The 21,578-nt window shown below is 41.1% G+C and overlaps 1 protein-coding gene across 2 annotated transcripts in view; it reads left to right on the top strand.

The window, feature by feature from the left end:
- Window positions 1–21,578, top strand: part of LOC104151999 (ubiquitin-associated protein 1) — a 38,492-nt gene that overhangs the window by 618 nt on the left and 16,296 nt on the right. For both annotated transcript variants that reach the window (XM_068925136.1, XM_068925135.1), the window contains exon 2: window positions 18,854–18,894. In XM_068925136.1, coding sequence (XP_068781237.1) covers window positions 18,861–18,894 — 34 coding nt within the window. In that variant the 5' untranslated portion in view covers window positions 18,854–18,860. The remainder of the gene's footprint in view (window positions 1–18,853; window positions 18,895–21,578) is intronic.

Here is a 21,578-nt window from a genome sequence, read left to right as displayed (position 1 = left end):
TGGGCCTGAGGGGGTCGCCTTGGCCCGTGGGTTCCTCCTTTACGGTATCTACGATGCTGCCTCTGAAAGTGCTGTTTAATGGGCATAAAACCTGGCAGGGTCAGTTCGGAGGGCCGCAGTCCTGGCACTCCTCTGGGGCTGTGTCTAAGCGGCAGAGGGACCAGGCAAAGCAGGGTGATAGTCCTTTCAGTATAGTCTCTTGCTTTCCGGGTGCCTGTGACTCAGGGGCTGCCTGAGTCAGAAGGGAATATCTTTGTGCTTAATAGCCCTTGATGAGTTTGTCTTCTGAGAATTAATTGCTGCTGGAATCTGGTTAAATGGTTAGTGTCTGCGATATTGGGAAGTAAAGGTTTCCCCCCGTTAATTAAATTTGTGAAGAACTGTCTGCTTTTGTTTGGAGGAGTGCTTGTGTGACTGTGTGGTTTGTTTTTTTTTGTTTTTTTTTTTGGTCCGGCCTACCTTCAGATAACTTGTTTCTCTCTGGCTTTTGTGCTGTGAGAACCATAGTACTCATCTTCCCTATGCCACTCATGATTTCTTAGATTGCTGTTGCACTCGCTCCTTGGTTGTATCTATTGTAGGCTTGAGAGACTATAAAGTTTTCTTTCCTAATGAGTGATAAGAGAGAGATGTGGAGGACTAATACTTGTTACCTATTTCTGGATCTTTCCCAGTTAACTGTTCTGCTTTTGAATTGGGAAGAGGAGCCTGTCTTTCTCTGCATTTGAGAGTCAGACATGCCATGGATATGTTTACCCTGGTGTAAGAATGAATCAGTCTTGTGGTTCCTGACTTCCTGATAATGCCATTTAGCTCAATGCTTGCTAGCAGTAAAATAGTTAACACTTTTGTGAAGCTATTATAACTCAGGGTCTGTTTTTTTGTGTTTTAATAGCTCAAAATCTATCATTGTAAAGAGAGATTTAGGATTACTTTGTTTCTTCAATAACTAGGAGTTACAATACATGGAAATGAGTAGCTGCTTTATGAAGTGTTTTTATTCCCCAAATTAATAAAAAAACTCCAAACAAACAAAAAAGACATTTTACAGAATGTTTATGACGTTCATACTGTCTCATTAGCATAGAGATAAGCAAATGGACTCTGGCGTTTGGCTATAAAACTAATGTAGCTGTCTACCTGGATTATGTTGACAAATATACAACCAATGTTGTATTTATCTTGAGTTTAAACACTTTGAGATGGATATTTTTAAATAACAAGTGAATACTGCTGAAATAAGGAACAAATGAGTAGTGGCTGCTGATACAATTTCAGTTTCTGTGGTGCTGATAAAAGGAACGTGAAACACTGCATCTCAAAAGCTATTAGGGGCTTGAGGCCTTTGTAGCTACTGTGTGAGTGTGTGTTTGGGGTGGGATCTTCCTCTTTTTCCTAACACCCTAGATCGTAGGTTAGAGAAGAAGCGATGCTACCATCACCCAGACCTGTCCCTCACCTTCCTTGCCTGCCCCTTGGGGTACAGGACCTTCTGCCCCAGTGCAGACACTCCCAAAACTGCTCGCTTCCTGGGGCTGACCCTGCATACCCCATATCTCTGTTCTGCAACAGCATATTGCAGGGGTGTAGGCAGAATGCTTTTGGCCTCTTCCTCTCCCTTGTACAGAAGACAGCTATGTGCATAAAACTGCGTTAGCCGTGGGGAAGGGAATGGGGTGGAGGTGTTTATATGTGATAGCGGCACAGCAGAGATGGACTGAGCTATGCCAGGCCATATGCAGTATGGTGTTAGGCTAATATCTGTATACGGCAATACTGCAGTAGTACTGCTACTTAATGACTTTAATGTACATGCAGAGTTGTCATTTGAATGTGGCATTGCTATGTTAGATTGCCTCTGCAGCTGGGAGACTTAGAACTAAAGCTTTGTTTAAAAAATGTAAGGGTAGTGGGAGAGAAAATACGTAACCTTGAAATTTAGCTTTTGCAAACTCATGGCTTTAAAGCCTCTGAAACAAAACTGAAAGTGATTGAACCTTCATTGCTGTCTCATAGGCTGGATCTCGCCTATGAGTTTGATCAGAGGTGTGTGGGGGTTTTTTGTTGTTTTTTTGTTTTTCATGCGCAAGGCACTGTGGAGCAAAGGAGTCGGAGAGGGCATTGCGCCTACTAGGAGCAGAGTCTCTGTATAAGTCAAGTGAAAATAAAAACATAATTATGTGAAACTTTAAAGGGGGGAAAAAAATCTCCTAGGTATATAAATGGATAAGTGTTAGTTTCTCTTTAATGACTTGAGCTTCAGTTTCAGAATATTTTTCTGAATATATTCAGATGCACTGCTTAGCTGCAAAACTTTTTTTTTAGCTTATCTGGATAGCTGATGGGTAAAAATCATTAAAAACATGTGGAAGAACTCCACCTCCGTTGTCCACATGATGTCTAGTAAGCCCAGTACTTGTTATCCTAGAGATGATCTCTAATTAGCAATAGAGGAATTGGATTTCTGGACCGATTCAGTAGACCACCTCATCCAGTACTGTCACACAGGCTATTTTAGGTGGTGCTGGTGGGAGAAGTGCTCTAATGCCACAGTAGGCATCACCTTCCCTGGTTTTTATTGTATAATCTTATGACTTTATGTTGCTTCCACAAACTTCAGGGATCGATATTTCAGAATATTCTCTGTGTTGTTGTCAATATCTAGTCTTTGTATCATAACTTTTTTTACATTAGCTTGTTCTTGAATTCTGCAGTTGGTGCTAGCTTTGCATTTATCACTGATCAATTAGTCAATATTTGTTTTATTAGATGGAAACTCCTAGTCCAGCCTCCTTTTGTGTTTTGTTTCTAATGTAATCACCTCCAGTCTTTTCAATCTTAAGAAACTTTATAGTTTCAGCTATCACTGGACATGGATTTTTACCTAAAGGCTCTACTGTCAATATAAAATTGATCAGTTTGTAATTGAAAAGCTCTGGAAAGCTTTTTTGAAAACTCCTGTTTGAAAGAAAGGGGGCAGGGGAAGGGTTGTTTACAAACTATAAATAGCTTTTTTGTGTTTAAAAAGTAGGTCTTCTAGAGCGTATCAAAGATAGGTTTCTCTTCCCTGTACTGTGTCTGCTAGCTCTGATAACTAGGAAGGCGATGTTATTGATCTTACACCTTGTACCAGTCTGCAGTTGATCATCAGGACTGTAGTTGATTGATACAGGCCTGAGCTCATGGTTTTTCTGCGCTGGCTACCTAGGTAGGTAATCCTCTCTGGTATGTTAGTATATTGCTTACTGTTTTGACTGTCTGACTTGGTTTGAGTAAGCGTCTAATGACCTCTTACAGTCAGCGTAGTCTTGTATTGAGGTCTTCTAAGACAAACTTAGCATCATTTTTCTTCTTTTAAATGATCAGATTTATTCGCATGCTAGCTTGCATTTGGAAGGCATTTTCCTAAACATTTAAGAAATAGTGTCTTTTCTGTGCTGGGGAATTTTGAAAGAACTACTTGTACATGTCGACTTAATTGTGCTTTTTGTTCTTAAGAGGTTGCAAGCTTTCCTCAGAATCTTTTAAATTTACAGCGTACTTGTTTGAAAGATGGAACTATATAAAAGGGGGAACACAATATTACCGCTCTGGCTTATGTTTTAAGTCTTCTTTAGAGGGGAAAGAATATTGGTTCAAAATACCATATTGCATCAGTTGTGTTAGAGTCTCCATGTTAACTTTTAGAGTTCAAATGGAAATTCTTAGCTTGTAACTTTGTCAGGTGCCTTTTGATCGGCAAAGCTGATGCAGGGATAACATTTTAATGAGGAAAACTGGAAAAGCGTGAGTTCTATCCAAGTAGTAGTCAGTTCTTCAGCTGGAAAATGACTTGAATATGAATATGCTTAAGTTCCTTAGCTATTAGGAGTCGCTATTTTAAAAATCAGAAATAGAATAGAATTGCAAGCTGCTGTTTAAAGTCCACTCTATGTTGTTAAAGATCAGCATTCGTCATAGCTGTCCACTAGATCATGTGAAAGAGATAGTTTAAGCCCTTTCCTAATGTATGTTTGTGCTTGCACTGTCTGACCTCTCTAGGCTAGCAGCAGATGAAGCCACGACTGAAATGACTGGAGAGATTTATCCCCCAAGCTTTGGAGGCTGGATATCTAAAATTCTGTGTGTTACTAACTGCATTATGTTAGTGTTAGTGCTGTGCTTAATCTAGACACGGAGATGTGCTTTTGTATTCAGTTTGGTTTGCTTCATCAACTATAAGCAAAAAAAAAAAAAAATTAGGCTCTTAGTTTATGAGCACCCTGCAAATTCATGTTATAGGACATGTATTTCCTTTTCTAATATAGCAAAGCTACACTGGGTTCCACCCTAATGAATAATGCTATCATGTGGCGTCTTTGCACAGTAACGTATAATAACATGAAATAGAAGTATGGGAGGTACTTGTAGTAAAGAAAGGAGTTCACATGAATAAAATAACCATTAATCATCTGGAATAAAATTGTTGGGGGGTGAGGAGGAGGATTGAAAGGCTTAATGCTGCGTGTAGTCTGAGAAATTTTTTTTTCCAGCTAAGTATTAGGTGACTGCCGGCAGTTTATTGCCAGTCTATTTATTTGACTTCTCAGTAGAAAAACAGTGAAAGGTATTGACTCTCGCTTTGCTTGCTGTGTCCATAGCAGTATAAAAATACAGGTTTTTTTAATTGTGCTTTTCAGTAAGTATGTTTAGATTCTTCACTGGGGAGAGGGGGAGCAAGTTAATGTATCCCCTAAATCAAGTATCAACTGGAGTTTCACAAACAAGTGGATAGAGAAATTATGATAGTAAAAATAATTTTGCAGTCAGAGGCTACTGTCCCACAGAGATTTTAGGGGCAGGTTTCCATAGTATTATGTGCCACTGAGACTTGTGAACTCCTTATAAACCTAGATTAGTTATTAATCAAGCTGCATTTCTGCCAGTGGTCATTGGTTGACAGGGCTCTGTACCTGTGGTTGCTTTTATAACTTCAGCGCATAACCATCAGAAGTGTTATCATCTAGGCACTATCCTGAGGAGTAATTCTTACAATGTTTAGGTAAGGAAGTTCTTTATCAAGTTTTAATCAACAAGTATTCAACTGATCATTTTAGTTGGAGTAAGTGCCAGATCTTTGTGTGTGTTTGGGGAAATACTTCAGGACTCTTACAGCTGTTAAGTCTCATGCTATACTAAAACTAGCACAAGTGATTGGGTCCAAAATGGTTCAAAAATGGAAAAGTGGAAGAAGAATTGCTAGATTCTGATTAATATCTTAGCAGAGTAGAGTTGTTAGGATCTGCAGTTACAGACTTCTTTCTTGTTTGCAGAAGGGACTTTAATGATTTCTGCTGACTTACCAAGAATTCTGATAGCTGATAAAAAGTCCATAAATGCTATTAATGTTTCTAGACCACTGAATGTCTGATCTTAGTGATGTGATTTCTTTAAAAGGCAAGTGCAGATAAAGATGGTAAAAAAGCTTATTGCTTTTAATGAATACTGCTCAGTTTGGTTTATTTTTGTGTAAAGTGGAAGCTAGCAAATTCAAGTATGGACATGAATATATGCTGTTATGTACCACAGTTTCTTCTACCTGAAGATCTTCAGCTGGAAAAGTCTTAATAAATACAGTTTAAAAAAACTCACCAGCATATTTTGAGATATAAAGTAAATGAAGGCAGACAATGGTCAAGAGGTTGAGTATGGCAGGAAGAGGTAGGTGGTCTAAGCTGCTTTTGAAGTTGGGGTCACCTCTATGGCACCATATCAACCAAATGCGTATGTGTGACATCACTGTGTCATCCTTTTCATACCTGAGTTTTCATATTGTGTATGCAAGACGCATGCAGTTTAAGCTTTGCCTTTCTTTTGGGATGTGCTGAATATATTATGGTATTGAACTGATGAGACAGTTCCTCTCTAGCCCCTCTCCCCTCTTCCAAGGATATGGACATTTGAAATAAGCCAACGTGAAGTTCAAGGAGTTGGCTGCCTTCTGAATAGGATGATTCTAATTAGTAATATAAAAATCTTCCTTCTTTCCTACCAAGTTGAGAGAAGTTGTGCATCTTACTCACTACATGTCCTTTTCAAAGCGTGTTCCTCCTGTAATTTAACATTGTTGCAGGAATTGATGCTTCTGTCATTAACATGCAGCAGTGAATTTCTCTTCTCAAGTAAGCTGATTGAATCGGATGTGCTGGTTAGAAGGGGCAAAGTGGATTGATTCTCAGATAACAGAGAAGGGAACTATAACATTTGAGTTGGGAAACAGTAAACCCCTAGTCCTTCTGTTTTCCTCTTACAAAGCAGCAGGAAGTGGTTTTTTGTTTGTTTGCTTTTTTCTTTTGTTCTTCCTCCACTGTAATATTGTCTACTGAGATGGGTCTGTATACTGTTAGCAGTCCTGTGTTGCTGCTGGTTTGTGAGACACTTGGAGAGGAAAAGCTGTAGGCACAGTTGCTAGATGGTCATGGGGCTGTTTATCCAACAACTTACTCCAGTCTAGTTATGAAATGGAAGTAAGGTTAAAAGTCGCTGAAGCTGAGTCAAACTTGTTAACGTTCCCTGAGGAAAGGGGGCTGATGTGTTTCTGAAGGCTTCTCTTGCGTGCAAAATGAGCTGTTTGTTTAGTTAGTCATTGCTTTAAGTGTTTCAGTGCTTGCATTCATTACTGATGCTGTTGAAGAAATTGCTAATATGCAGGGAAAACTTGTACCAGTGGGTGAGACTGAAAATAGCATATGCCAAAATTGCAAGTTTAAATTAAATTGAAATAGTAGCTTAGAAAAAGTTTGCTAGAATAAATCCAATTTCACATTATAATTGCAGAAGAATATCTTTAGGTTTTTTAGAGTAAGATAAAAAGCTGAATAGGAGCGATTTAAAAGGGAAAATCGAAGATCAGCAACGTTGGAGGGCCAGACTTGAGACGATACGGTGAAATTCTTGAGGTAACTGTGGACTTGGGATTTGGGAAATAAAAGTTCTGTTCTGGTTTTATTGCCCACAGTCATCCAGCTCAGCCAGCAAACTGCTTCATCTTTGTACCTCATTCCCCACACCTGCAAAACAGGGATAGTTTTTATTCCTTGTTAAGTGCCTTGAAAATTGCTGTTGTGAAGTGTTTGAGAGCTAGGTGGTGTTGATGGTATAATGGAGTTCCAGCAAGACCGCTTCCTGCTCTGGAGAAAGGGGTGTGTGTGTGTGTGTGTGTTATTGTTGTGTGTTTTGGGGGGCAGGGGGGTGTATGTAAGGGCAGGTCAGGTTCCTGGCAGTATGAATATCCTGTAGCCTTTTGGATTTCATCTGAAAGTGTATTTCAGTGGTTACAGTTTCTTTTCTATTTATTGTTCCACTTGAGCCTGAAAGTTCAATCTTCATATGATCTTATCTTTGGGTGGCTGATAATTGTGTGTCACTTCTAGTGCTTCATGGCTTTCTGGGTTTCCTTCTGTGTTTTCCTGACAGAAGGATCATTCTGTGTTTGTAGTGAAGTGCAGGTTTCCAGTCTACGCTTGTTCCCAAACCTGTCTGCTCCAAACATTAGCTCCCAACATAGGATTGCAGCGCTAGAAGGGTAGATAGAATTGCTGAGAGAGAGAAGACCTGTTCAAAGCTGTTCTTGTTCTTTCTCCACTTAGTGAGGGAATATGAGCTTTTTTTTTAACATGGAAACAATTAGAATTAAAATTTGTGGGTATCGGGGTCATTTTATGATGCTTAAGGATCTGCTGAATATCTTGTCTGCCTGTAGCTGGTGACCTCTGGCTAGCAGGGAGGAATTGTGCCTGTGATACAGAAAGGCTTTCTGGAGCAGTCTGTAAGGGTGAGTTTACCAAATGGAATGTGACTGAAAGATGCATCTAAGGGATTTAGTAGCTGCTCTGCTTTCCTTCTGAAAAGGGTAAGGGTAGTTTGTGTATGTTAACTACTGGTAAGCTTGGCTGTGGCAGTTGCAAACATGCAGTTAACCTTGTTTAACTGACATACTGACGACATACTGACTTTTTTTTTCCTGGTGCTTGTCGCTTCCTTTTCTGAACTCAGCTGGACTACTGGCTGAACCATGTTTCCACTTCAGCAGTCCCAAATACTGGCCTTAAATAGCGGCCTGTGCTGCTCGAGACCCCTAAAATCAAGAGATTGCAAGGAAGAAGTTCCTGTTTCAGGGCTGGAGTGTGCCGCCTTCCGATGGCATAGGCTGCTTTAAAGCTTTGTAATCTGTGCTTTGCCTTTTCATAGTCTGTTTTTGTAATAAATCAACTGTTATAGTTGAGGGCAAACTCAGTTTGACTTCTCTGCACAAAGCTAGGTTCTTGCTTTTCTGTGCTAGACAGGCTCACTAAGGACACCTTAATTTGTGATCTTGTGATCCAAATGGGTTAAATGGAGAAGTGTACTTAGTGTTGGTACTGGCTGCTTTGCTGAGCCTATTCTGATGGCTCCTGCTGTTTTTGTCTTTTTTTTTTTTTGATACCAGGTGATGACACTTCTGTTCCTGTGTGTTTTAAAGAGTAGGGCATGATCTTTGCTACCAGCTTTAGTCTTCTGCTTAGCAGACCTTTTGAAGAAGCAAGGTCTAACACTTCAGGTATAAGCATTCACTTTGACTGTTTTGTGTTCTCTGTGCTCCGTTATGTACTCGTTCTACACTTAATTAAAAAGAGTGGAACTTGTTTGCTTTATTTGAAGCATGATTTCTGGTAGCAGAATTTAACTCAGTGTTAACAATTCATATTATTTCCCTTCTAGATCATGTTTTTAACGTGGTGGTTTAGCCCTATCGGGGGGGGGGGGGAGGGAAGAAGGATGAAAGCAGGCTTAACTGGTACTGTATCTGGAGATTAAATGAGATTAGTTCTTACTTAGACCTTACTGGGATGGGATAATATTTTATTAGCTTGATTCACTCCTTTAGATTTCAGTTTGGTTGCCTTGTTCTGTTGTGTTAGTCTGGGAAGGAATGTGGCATTGCTGAGACCTCTGCTCAGCGAACTTGCAAAAATAGCTGAAGTGAATGTCAGTGCCCTAAGTAGTGGTCAGTTTTTCCTTGTCTGTAAACTTTGTTCTTCAGTGTAGCAAACCTTGGGATCTCTTCAGCTGTGTATTTCTGTATATGCTTGTTTTCCGATCTCAGCCTGGCAACAACGGTTGGATAATAACAGATACATATATTGGCCAAGTAGGAGTGACATGAATTTAAGATAAAATGAGCTGGCACTGAAAGCTGAGACTGCCAGTGGCGTCTTGATTGTTGGGAGAAGTGCTTAAACCTCCCCCCGCTCCCCCCCACAAAAGTTAAGCGTCTGAAGAACGTGTCACATCACCTAAGACAGGGTTCACATTGCTCTCCTAAGCTTGGTTTGCCTGTGTTGTGACAGCAATAGTGAGTGATGTTTTGAACATCAGGAAAGTTTGTTTGAAGTGGCATGAGTTTTTATATATACTCACTTTCCAGAAAAGTGTTTGGTAAGAACACTTTTCAGTGTAGCCTATGATCAGCTCTTAGAGGTTCCAGTAGTAGGAAGCTTTCAAAACCTTTGCTCTCTTGTGTCTTAAAGTGCATATTCTATTAAAATAATAATAATAATAATTTGTTCTAGTGGCAAATGGGGAGTTTCTTAGAGAACAGACAACACTGAGAGATTGGTGGCATCTTTAAATACGGAGCTCTGTTCTTTATTGTAGTACTGCCTGTGACTGCTCAAATGCTTCTAAACTAAGCGAATTTGCAGAGAACTTGCATCCTCAGAATTTGGCTCTCCTATTTGGGAGAAATGAGGTTAGAGAACTGGGGTGTCACAATACTGGAAAAGTTCAGCAGTTTTCCCCACGTTATGGGGGAGAGAGATCCTCTAGGAAGTAGGAGAAGGCTGCTAGTGGCCTTAGGTATACTTAAACTGGATTTAACTTGCTTAGGGTACAACTGGGTTTAACTTAATTAGGGTGCAAGCAGGGTTTGAAACAGTAGGTCCCACACTTAGTTTCAGGTTTTAGCCTGTGCCCTGCAGGGCAGGGAAGGCCTGTTAGGTGCAGTGGTTAAGAGGCTATGTCTTCTGTCAGTACCATATTGAGTTTTACTGGGAAAATACTAAATGTGTGGTGAGTGGGTTGTGCATGTGACCCCAGTATAAGCAGGAGAATTGGTGAATTTACAGTAGTTTAACACTGGCTCTGTTGTTCTTGTAGAGCACAATATGCTTTTTTGGCTGAGTTCGAATATATGAAATAGCAGCTGATACTTGGCCTGCAAACAGATTTTAGTTTCCTGCTTTAAAACTTCTGTCCATCTTGATTTCTTTCTGGATATTTTTGCCTGCTTTGTTTAAAAAAAAAAAAAAGTGTATATTTTCATAAGCATTCGTACTTCACAAAGCTGCTAACCAAGAACATAACTATGACTATATAGCACCATTTCTTACCTGAGCTTTTGCACGGAAAACCTAACAGTTGTATAGCTTTCTTGGAAATGGTCGTCTTTTGAAAGTGGCGAGTCATTGAATTGCTGCAGTGTGCTTAAATACGTTCAGTCCCACTGAATTAACATTTAGCAAGAGAATACATACTGCTTTTTGCCGTAGAAGAGAATTGGATAGAGTTCTGGTTTCAGTAGTGATAGGAGATACTGGTGTTGTCTGCAGAATTGAACTTATTTCTGTGTAACTTGATATGAACTACTTGTATGTTTCCCTTGCTCAGGGAGCATAAGAAGAAAGCTTGAAACTGCACAACTATGTTATTCCTGGATTAAAGAGGCAGGATGTTCTGGTTAGTTGGAGATAGCCTCCTCTTATCGCAGCACTCTCTTCGGGAAAGCCTCCATTTTTAGGCACAGGTTACCTATTCGTTGGCACAGTTAAATGTGAATAGGTGCATCTTCCATACTTTGGCTTGCCAAGATAGTCCCTGGCCAAAATAAAAGCTTGCACTGATCAGCCTTGACCAGTGTGTGTTGTAGATGAGTAACTTCCTTTTTTTTTATGCTGCTGCATGTGAAACTTAGTTCTAGATGCTTGTGCAGTTTACCAGTTTCAGGTGAAGCTGAAGCTTATATAGCTGATATGCGGTTCAGTGATTGAAAAACCTGGTGTATTAATTTACTGCATTTCCTTAGACACCGACTTTCTCTTATTTCTGGTGAAATTTATGGCAGACTACCTTATGGCCCAAATGCAGAGTCAGGACCTTAGAGGAGGAAGGGGGCTATCTGTTATCAGTTAAGAGTCTTAAATCCTTAACCAGCTCAAATAATATGCGCTTTTAACAAGTGCGGTGTCTTTAATGAACAAAGTGGGACATTATGTGCAAAGAGCTACATAGCTACACTTGCCTAATAGTCGTTGCAACGAATCCATATGGAACAATAGAGCAAGACAGGCGCAGTGCTTTTCAGACAGGATGTAGAAGAGCTGTCTTACAATTTAATTCCCCATTGATTGATATATACTGAAGCAGAAGGTGTAATTGGGCACTATGTCACATTGAGCAACTGTACAATTTGAAAAATCAATTTCTCTTAATGCTTGTCACTGCTAGGAAGATGCTATTCAACGTCTGCATGAAGAACTCGTTAATGGATGTTGTTGGCATCGTTAAAGAATGTGTTGTCTCATAATCCAGTAATGGGATATGCACGTAGACTTACTCTTCAGGGATTCTTCTCCCTGTCCTTCTCACTCATATGTTTTAGAAATGCTTTTTAAAGCACCATTTTGTTGGTTTCAGTACCTCTACCCCTAAGTCATTTCACAGAAAATAACAAACTAAATTAATTTGATGCTTGCAGACTGTGTTTAAAGAATCCAAAGAGACTTTCAGAGGAGAGATTTAAGCTTTGAAACGTGGATTGTATGCAGTAGGGATATTTCATCCCTAACTCTCCCCTTCCTCCCGTCCGCCTTTGTCACTGCTGTAACCCCTGCTCTGAATTTGGTTAAATGTAGGATGATCGCTTGTACTTACATCACACGAGATGAAGACATCTCATTAGATTTGACTAGTGGTTCTTGAAAGTGAAATGAGAACTTCATACGTGTGTTCAGTTCAAGTATGGTCTGATTAGTGCTCCTTGGTCTTCAAATGGAATCACCGCTGTAATGCACCTGCAGATTGCCTTCTCGCTTGAAGGGATTACTGCAGATGTACTTTAGACAGTTTTTTTCTATTAAGAGTGGTAAAAGTGATGCCTTTTTTTGCTGAAAGGGATATAGCTGCAACATGTCAAATCTACTTTTACAATGACTTTATCAAAACAGCGGTTATCAGTGGCTCAGTGTTATCGTACTTCATGAAGGGGGAACACCTCCAGGCAGCTAGCTGGCTGAACGTGCTCATTGTTTGGAGAACTGTTAAATATGCAAAACAAAAGTAGTTGCTGTGGATTGTTGAGCGATGTCATCTCTTTGGAGATTGCAGTAGCTGAAAACTTAATCCATCTCATTTAAAATTCTGATCAGAATTCTACTGTCAGTTTATTGGAGAGGTCTCAACTGTGTAACAATGCTTGGATTGAATACTTGTGTTGGGAAGCTTTGATATGAGAATTTTAACTTGTGCTGTCTTAACAGCAGGTAGTCTGCAGCTGTGTTTGTATAAGGCTATATGCAGAATCCTGATGTTGGTCACAGCCTTTGACTTGCATGGAAACAAGTAGTTGTAGTAAAGCTTTTAAAATGCTTTCTAAGTCTGGAATACCTGTGGCAGATAAACCAGTCACTTGAAGCAAAATACTTTTCACCGTTTCTCAGTGACAAATCACTAGTAGTCCATGAATCTGGTACAAGCAACATAATAATCTAAATCTTTTTGCAGTTTTCGGAGTGAGTGGATCCAGTATACTTAGCCTCCACAGTGTGCAGTAGCTTAGAAGAGATGTAAGTTGCAAGATCAGGTCTTTGGGTGTGAAGATCAAAGATGTCCTGAGGTGATAGTGGCTGATAACTCTTTGTATTTTGGGTCCTCTTACCTATAGAAGTACACTTTTTTTATTTGGCTGAATCTTAGATGAGAGTTACTTCAGAGAATGCATATAATCTGGAATCCAGACACATTTCTCCCCAAAAAAGGGATATAGCAGTAAAAGAGACCAATTCTTGACAGTAGTTAAACTGACTTGAGTTAGCACTGAGAAACCTGTTCTAGCTAGTGTTAATAGTTGGAGGGCTCCATCTGGATCAGTCTGAGATCTTTCAGAGGAAAAGGAATGTAGACGAACTTCAGCAAAAGCTGCAGTAGATGGGTCACGCAAATAGAAGCGGGGGGGGGGAATTACCAGCTCCTGTGAGTAGCTCTTGATAGTGGTTCAGTTGCTTTCTCATCTGTTGATGAGGCTGTCCCTTTGGCATTGCTTGGCTGCAGCAAGTCACGCTTCAGTCTGCTCTCTGCACTGTCTGGCAGCACAGCTGAGTAGTCATTCAGGTTTAATTGGTGCCAGGTAGACTCTCTTGGTCATCTTCATTCTCTTCTGTATTAGAGCCCCTATTGCTATGACACAATACCTGTGCAAGAAGTCGAGGGGGTTTTAAGATCCTGTGGTTGAGTTCCTGGCCGCACGCTCGTTGTTTGGAGTCCCTTATCCTCCAACTGCATGCGTGTGATTTGAAGAGTCATTTTTTGCACGCTTGGGTGCTGCTTTTCTGTAAGGTAGTTGTTCTGTGTCATGCCAATGTAGCAAAATGGTGCTACGGTCAGATCCCACCTTTGGTAGAAGGTGGGTTGGAGTGACCTGAGTAACACCAGTACTACAGAGTGGTGAATGAGAGTTCAGATGCACCTGGCCAAGCAGACTGAGCTTGGGTCTGTTGCACTTATTGGCTTTAACTCAGAACCAGCCCTCTGTATCTTACTTGACTCCTGCGGAGTCTCTTGGTGCCATCACCTCCAAATGCTTTAGAGTTAGCTGCACGCTTTCTCCTCCTTGTACCCCAAGGCACCTGTGTGCTGTCCCTTCAACGTTTTCCAGCTTGTCATTCATCTCCCTTTGTGCTACTTGTTTCTCTCATTAGTTCTGTCTTGTGGCTTCTCTTCTTCTGTGTTTTTTGTATTGATTTCCCCTGTCTCTTTCTTCATCAGTCCCTGAGGTCTTCTGCTGTCATCCTGGAGCTTTTCTATAGCCAGTTGTCTGGCTGCATAGCTTTAAGGATGCTGCCCTGTTGCCCAGTGTGGTGAAGGGAAAGGTGGGCTCTTCCTTTCCTGCCAGTGTGTCCACATCAGGCTGCTTCAGAGGCTGTTGATGTTTAAAATTGCTTCTAACTTTTGGATACTTACAGTGCTGATCCTCTCTTCAGAGGAGTAGCCAGAACCAAAAAGAGGGAATGGGGCTAAGTAAGTCTAAACTTGCAGGAGGGAGCTTTTAGGTGGCCATTTTAAAAAAAGGAGAAAAAAAAAAAGGCTTGTGGAAATAACTGCCTTTCCTCGGTCCAGGAAAGACTCTACTGCGTATAAACTTTTTTGATGCAAGTTCTTTATCGATTTCAAGTGTTCAATAAGGCAGCAGACCAAACCTCTTACCCGCTCTGAGCTACCATTACCACGGACTCTTTCCCTTCAGCATCCTATTCTCAAGTCTGGAGATCACAGGCAACAGCAATAAGGCACTTGTTTGTTTCATTAGCTAATTCATTAGCTGATTTTGAGCAAGGCTTTGGGAGCAAGTCCTTTGTTTCCAAAAGAGCAATAACAGAGGTACACCCATATTGTGCATTATAGCAGGTCTGACTGAGCAAATAGGCTCAGGCCCAGAAATATAGTAGCCATATCAGTAGTCTTAAGTCTCTTGACTGGCTGCAGATTTTCTTTTTTCCGAGCAGCAGGTAGGTCAGCAGCAAGACGCTTGTTAACAATGGTCCCTGCATAGCCTATCAAATCTGATTAGTCAGAAGACACTTTTTTTTTTTTTTTTAAACTAAACTCTCTTTGGAAAGGACATGATGAAATGCAGACGGCAGCCTGTTCCAGTATTTAGTGTGCAGCGCCACACTTCTGTGTATTGACAATGCCTTGTGGAGTAATGGTTCCTTAAGTGTGCACTCACAGTACATCAGGAAGAGCTATTGGGCTTCAAACTCAAATGCCGTTTCACAAAATAGAGAATGGTTGAGGTTGGAAGGGACCTCTGGAGACCATCTAGTCTAACCCCCCACCCCCCCACCCCCAGCTCGAGCAGGGTCCTCTAGAGCATGCTGCCCAGGATCGTGTCCAGACGGGTTTTGAATATCTCCAAGGAAGGAGATGCCCCAATGTCTCTGGGCAACCTGTTGCAATGCTCAGTCACCTTCACAGGAAAGAAGTTTTCCCTCAGGTTCAGACTGGACTTCCTGTGTTTCAGTTTGTGCCCGTTGCCTCTCGTCCTGTTGCTGGGCACCACGGAGAAGAGGCTGGCCCCACCCTCTTGACACCCTCCCTTCAGATAGCTGTACACATTGATCAGATCCCCCCGAGCTTTCTCTTTTCCAAGCTGAACAGGCCCAGCTCTCAGCCTTTCCACATGAAGAGGGTGGAGCATCTCTCATATCGTCTTAGCAGCCCTTTGCTGGACTTACTCTTGGAGCTCCATCTCTCTCTTGTACTGGGGAGCCCAGAACTGGACACAGGATTCCAGGTGAGGCCTCCCCAGGGCTGAGGAGAGGGGCAGGATCACCTCCCTCGACCTGCTGGCAACACCCTTCCTAATGCACCCCAGGATCCCGTTGGCCTTCTTGGCCACAAGGGCACATTGCTAGCTCCCGTTGACCTTGTTGTCAACCAGGACTCCCAGGTCCTTCTCTGCAGAGCTGCTTTCCAGGAGGTCAGCCCCCAGCCTGTCCTGGTGCATGGGTCCTTCCTCCCCAGGTGCAGGACCCTGCGCTTGCCTTGGTTGAACTTCATGAGGTTCCTCTCCGCCCAGTTCTCCAGCCTGTCCAGGTCCCTCCCAATGGCAGCACAGCCACCTGGTGTGTCAGCCGCTCCCCCCAGTTTAGTATCATCAGCAAACTTGCTGAGGGTGCACTCTGTCCCTTCCTCAAGGTCATTGATGAGTAAGTTAACAAGACTGGACCCAGTTTTGACCCCTGGGGGAATTTAAAGTGTAACTCTCTTTCTGGAAATAGTGTATTTTCACAATACCTTGCTATTAATGTGTTAGCTAGGTCTGTAGTTAAAATAAGATGCATGTGGCAGAGGAATGATATAGTTCCTGCTGTACCTTGCAGTTAATGCAAGCGTCTGGTCTCCACTAAGATTTTAATACAGAATTGCCAGCAAAAGCAAGATACTTCTTGCTCATGTAGGATACTGTATTTTGACAATGAGGACGCATCCAAGGCTTTATGCAGTCCCAGACTTGTATACTACTGCAAAACCCTCTGAATGCTGGAGTTGCACGTCTGTTTCTGTAGGATATGTACATACTGCTTTTAATGTCCGTGGAGAAAATTGATATTGCCTTGGTAACATAGCGTTCCTTTAGCTCAATCAGTGTGTGAGACAGTAAATATAGTTTGTCCTTGCTACATCCTGCTGGAGAAGGGATATTAAATTTTCATTCTGAAAATGATGTCTTTGAATTTGCGTTGTCCTTTGTTACTAAAGTCTGGAGTAAGTTGCTTTTGGTAAATGAGGCAGATAGTGTAAAGTGTGTATCGGCTGTAGGTAACCATTGCTGCACTAAGAATTTCACGGTCAGTTTGGTTGCCAAGGTGAGGAAGTTACTTGCCTTCCCTTTGTCAGAATTTTAAAAATTCCTTTAAAAAGAGCAATTTTCACTCTGCAGTGGTAACTAGAAGAAAGAAGAATTCGGAGGAGTTCGGGAACGTGCCTACAGTCCTAGCCCCTAGTTTGTTTCTTTTGTAATAGTAGTGGAAGGCAGGCAGCCATAGTACATGCTTGCAAGTGCTGTCCCAGTCTCCAGTGATGTATGGAGGGCTTGTGGAATCATACAGTCTTCACATGTCACATGTGGCCTGGCTTTTTTAGTAACTACAAATCAAGTTGATATCTAATATTGCTACTCTCACACTGAAGAACTAGCAAAGCAACAGCTCATTTAATGCTGTAATCCAGGTCTGAAAGGTACAGCAGTAGTCTGCAGTCTAGTTTCCTTCTGTGTGCTGTTGGAACCAGTAAAGCCCATTCACTTTGGTAGTTCACATGCAACCGTACTAGGTGATCTGGTGGCTTTGCCCTTGACAGTCTGCATGAGTGCCCTTTGAGAGGCACGCTCACCAGTGTTGTGTTTGACCTCGTTTTTCTGCGTCTTTGAAGCTGCAAGGAGTTGTTCCCTTTTGAGGAGCTGCTAGTGTCAAAACCAGTTCTTTGGCTTAGTGGTGTGTTTCTGGAAATAATACCAACGTTGAGAGAGATCATCAGACGTGCTGAGAAGAAAATGATGAACATGGAGCAAAATGGCATGAGGCTTTTATGTATAAGGAATGGTGGAGTTGCTTGGCGTGACTCATTCCCAATAGCCTAGTGTCAGCTTGTGGTGTTTCAGGAAGTTTAGTTGCACCATGGTAATCTTCCTTTTATAGCTTTGGCATTCGCAGTGTGTTGAATTCCCATGAGCCATTAGGATTGACTCACCTGTTGATTCTAACGTAATGTTGAAAGGGACATATGCCCAACTAAAAGTGCTTGCCAAAAGTAGTTGAAACTGGCTCTTCCTGTCCCCAAACATGGCAGCTGCTGACATGAAGAATCAGAGCTAGAAAACTGTCTGTATAATCGTCACCTTTTGACACACCTCCTTTAAAATGACATTTGCAGTTGACTCTTCAGTTGAAACATTGAGGACGAAGATTAAGATCTTGTTTGGGGAATGATGGATGTGTGTTAGATCTGCTCCAAATTAGATTTGAGCCCTGTGTGCTGCTGATGTTGGTGTACCAGATAATTTCATGTTTTTGAAGAACGCCTGCTGGGCCTTTCAGTCCACCAGCTGGAGGACTTCTGAAACAAAGGGCAACTCTGATTCTTGGTCATGTGTAATGTCAAAGTAGGACTTACAAATTCAGTTCTTTAAAGCATTATGCTGTGGTGTCTTGAGAAGGAGATCTTGCAATGCACTTCTGGTCTAGCAAAAGAAGCAATTATGTTACTGAATGCGCCAGAAGAATCCTGGAGCAGTGTATTAGCTGATCAGTCGGCTAAAACACTATAGCTAATTTTATTTTTAAAACAGCTGTCTTCTCAGGACAGGCCTGCTCTGTGTTTAAAAGCTATGTAGGCACTCATTCACATATTTAACATCTTAGCCGTGTAGTATGTACTTTGAGTTCTCAGATTGAAGCGGTCGTTGGTAAAATTTCATGGGCGATGGATGTTAACTCTTGTTAGCATTGTTTTCACTTGCATGTACCAAGAAACTTCTGCTCTTTGGTTAAGATCTTCCTAAAAGGTATGAACTTGTGTATTGTCTAGCGTATCTAGACAAGTGCAGTGCTGGCTAACTGACTGCATACCCAATATCATGATGTCACTTTTAGATCAACACAGATGAAACTGAACAGGATCAGTGTGGTATTTCCAGTAGGAAGGGCTTTTCTTAATTCCAGGGAAGGCAGAAGGTGCTTAATCGGGGCTTGGAAGGAATGGACGCAGTTAAGCTCAGAGATTTAGAACTCCCTCTGTGCTTTCCTGACCAACCTGAGTGGTTCTTGATTTTTTTTTTTTTTTTTCCTTTGGTCATTTAAATTATCTGACCCTGAACAGAGTTATTTATCTTCTCAGTAGTTTCTTGGAGCTCCAAGTTTGCTTATCTAACTTAGGAACAGGATAAGTAGAGCAAATGTCTGCAGCTTGTCCTGTAATCTAGAGATAAGACTGTAGCACCGCAGAGTTATGCAGTGCTTTACACAAAAAGTTGTTAAAGCTGTTTTAAAATGTTTTTCAGGTTCTAAATGGCTTCTAAGAAATTGGGATCCGACTCTCATGGTAAGTGAAATTTGGTATTTTTTCTTTCAAAAGGGTGAATCTTAATATTATATTGCTGTTGACTAATGTCCCAGGGCTAGTGAGTACATAGACTACTCTGTTCATCCCTAACAAACCACTCAGAAGCCAAGGCACTTCAGCCTTTTTTTTTTCCTATAGTTGCTTGCAGTGCTGTTGCTGTGGCCGTCCTCTGGTTAAACTGAACTTCTGCTGATGCTTGTTTTTCCCTGCTTATGGCACAATAGTGTCTTCCCCTTCCCCCTTGAAAATCAAAGGTAAACTGCAGCTGTGATACTGATCTGATGCTTGAGGCAGACACAAGATTTGCCGCTCCTTTCTATGGAAGTCAAGTGAGAAGCTGAATTAAAAGCAAAGCTTTTATTGTATCACTGAGTCATGCTGACTTGTCGCTTAGCAGTGAATTTTTTCCCAAGTTTGGACTAGTAGCTTATAGTTAGGTAAGTGAAGAAAAGAATTTTTTTAAGGTTTTGATTCTTCAAGCATTTGAGATGTGTAACTTTCTGCAGATGACTGATATCGTAAGAATTACTCACCTGTATATGGTTATCTTTTAGAAAAAGGGGTATAAATTTGGGGCGGCTAATATTTCTGTTGAACCCTGAAGTTTATTGCGTGTGTGTAATGCAACTTCTTCACATCTGTTATCATGTAAGGCTATATTGGTATGTTCCTGTGGAATTCCTAATGTGATTGTTAATGCTGCAGAAATTTCTGCTTTTAGATGCTTAGCCTTGAACTTCCTGGACCCTCTTTCAGATAAGAGGGTCCCGAGGCATTCTCTTTACCCTGGGCTTTGCTCTTCTAGGCTTTTTTATTCAATCTTGCAAGTGTCAAGTAGAGGTACATAGAGTAAGAAATGCCTAACTTAACTGTATGGCCAAAAATTAATAAATGTGGCCTATGAAAACTTAATTTTTAGATGGCTTCCTTCATTGTTCTGGACCAGTAGTCTTGCAGTAAGAACAACTCATTAGGTGGCTGCCAGCTGTTCAGCAGTTGTTCTTTTATGTGTGAATGCTCTCTGTGAAGGCTCTAAACTACTTGTCTTGGAGTCTGTTTGTAATTATCTGCTTTCCTTTCTAAAGCAGACTAGCAAGGACGCTGCTCAGAGCTAAGAATCATCCTGCCTTAAATGTTTCTTAGACTGGTGCAGTGTGGTAGAAACATGACCCCAGCATCAAAATAAGATCAAAAGAAATGATACTCTAACCTCACTGGTTAACTTGAACTACCCTGTTGTGTACCTTCTGTTCCTAATGATATCAGCAATGCTGTCACTAGCGGTGTTTGTTAGGAGCAGTGAAGCAACTTCTTTGGCTTATGTCTCTATAAATGAGCAGGGCAATTTTTTCGGTCTTCTCCAGGGTCTGTAAGAATCAATCCCACTAACTGAATTTCATTTTAGTGTAAAGTGTGCAGCTCAATAGCTGCCTATAGTTTAGTGTCCCTGACAGGCTGATGAAAGTGGGTCGACGTAGTTAACGTATTTCTTGTACTTACTGTTGAGCTACTTATTGGAGTTTAGAGGACTACTGTTGAGGTGAAGGTGGGAGCTATGGCTGGAGAGGGAGGAACCCTCCTCCTGTCTTGAAGGGTGATCTTGGCATACATCATCTATAGCTTTCTCCAAGCAGATAGCTTCAAGTGCTGTCCTGTCACTTGAATAATAGGAAGTTCAAGCTTCAGTTCTAGTAATTAGTGGCGTCTAGAAATGCAGTTTTCATCTGGTGTGTGCAAAGGGCATATCAAGTGTAGCGCAATACTGCTGTTGCATTGTCACTCTTGCTATACAACTTGAAAGCTTTTGATCTCCATTTCTGGAAATAAAGTGTGTTTTGGTTTTTTTTTCTTTTTAAATTTGACAACAAAAATTAACAACTACTTGGTTTCAGACTGTTGCCTAGTAATAATTGTTAGTTGTCTATCTGAACTTTTTCATCATACTGTCAAACGAGAACATTTCTACTAGTTGACTAGTGATTACTGCATTAGGCTAAAGTGGAGAGAAATTTAATCTCTCCTAGTAGTTCCTTGGGCCAGGAACATCATAGATTGCGTGGTATCATAGATCATTTTGACAGGTACGGTTTTGCTAGGGCTGTCCTCAGAACTTCCGCAATATGCTTTTAAGTCCATAAAAAGATGAAGTAGCTAATAGCCATATTAAATGACAGAGGGTTTTTTTCAGCTGTAGTTGCTTCGTTTGACCATAATGACCATTACAACACTGGTTTGCATGGTACTTTATATGTAGGTGTTGTTTCAACAGCAAATTCTCTAAAGCAATAAAGCAAAACTTGTGCCCTTGCCCATCAGATTTTTTGTGCAGACAGGAAGGTCGTCATCCTTTTATAAAAATAAAAAATATTCATTGCTTTCTGGATCAGATTTTGATTTTTAATTAGACTAGTACTTTCCTGGTTAGGTTGGAATGAAATGGATACTATGCGCATCAGCGTTACTCACTTGAGAAAAGCTTTTTACCATCTGATGTCCTGAGACACTTGGTCTGTCTCTTAAAATACGCTTACTACTTCTGTAGCAGTGTTGCATTTGAGACAAGGTTATAGTAGTAGCCACTATCAGAAAATCATTTTACTGGGAAGAAATTGAAAGTCTCTAACCTCAGCACATAGACTAAGGAGAAAACTGATCAGTTCAGC

This window comes from Struthio camelus, chromosome W, assembly GCF_040807025.1.
Source record: "Struthio camelus isolate bStrCam1 chromosome W, bStrCam1.hap1, whole genome shotgun sequence".
NCBI lineage: Eukaryota > Metazoa > Chordata > Aves > Struthioniformes > Struthionidae > Struthio > Struthio camelus.
This window is presented reverse-complemented; position numbering and strand designations above follow the sequence as displayed.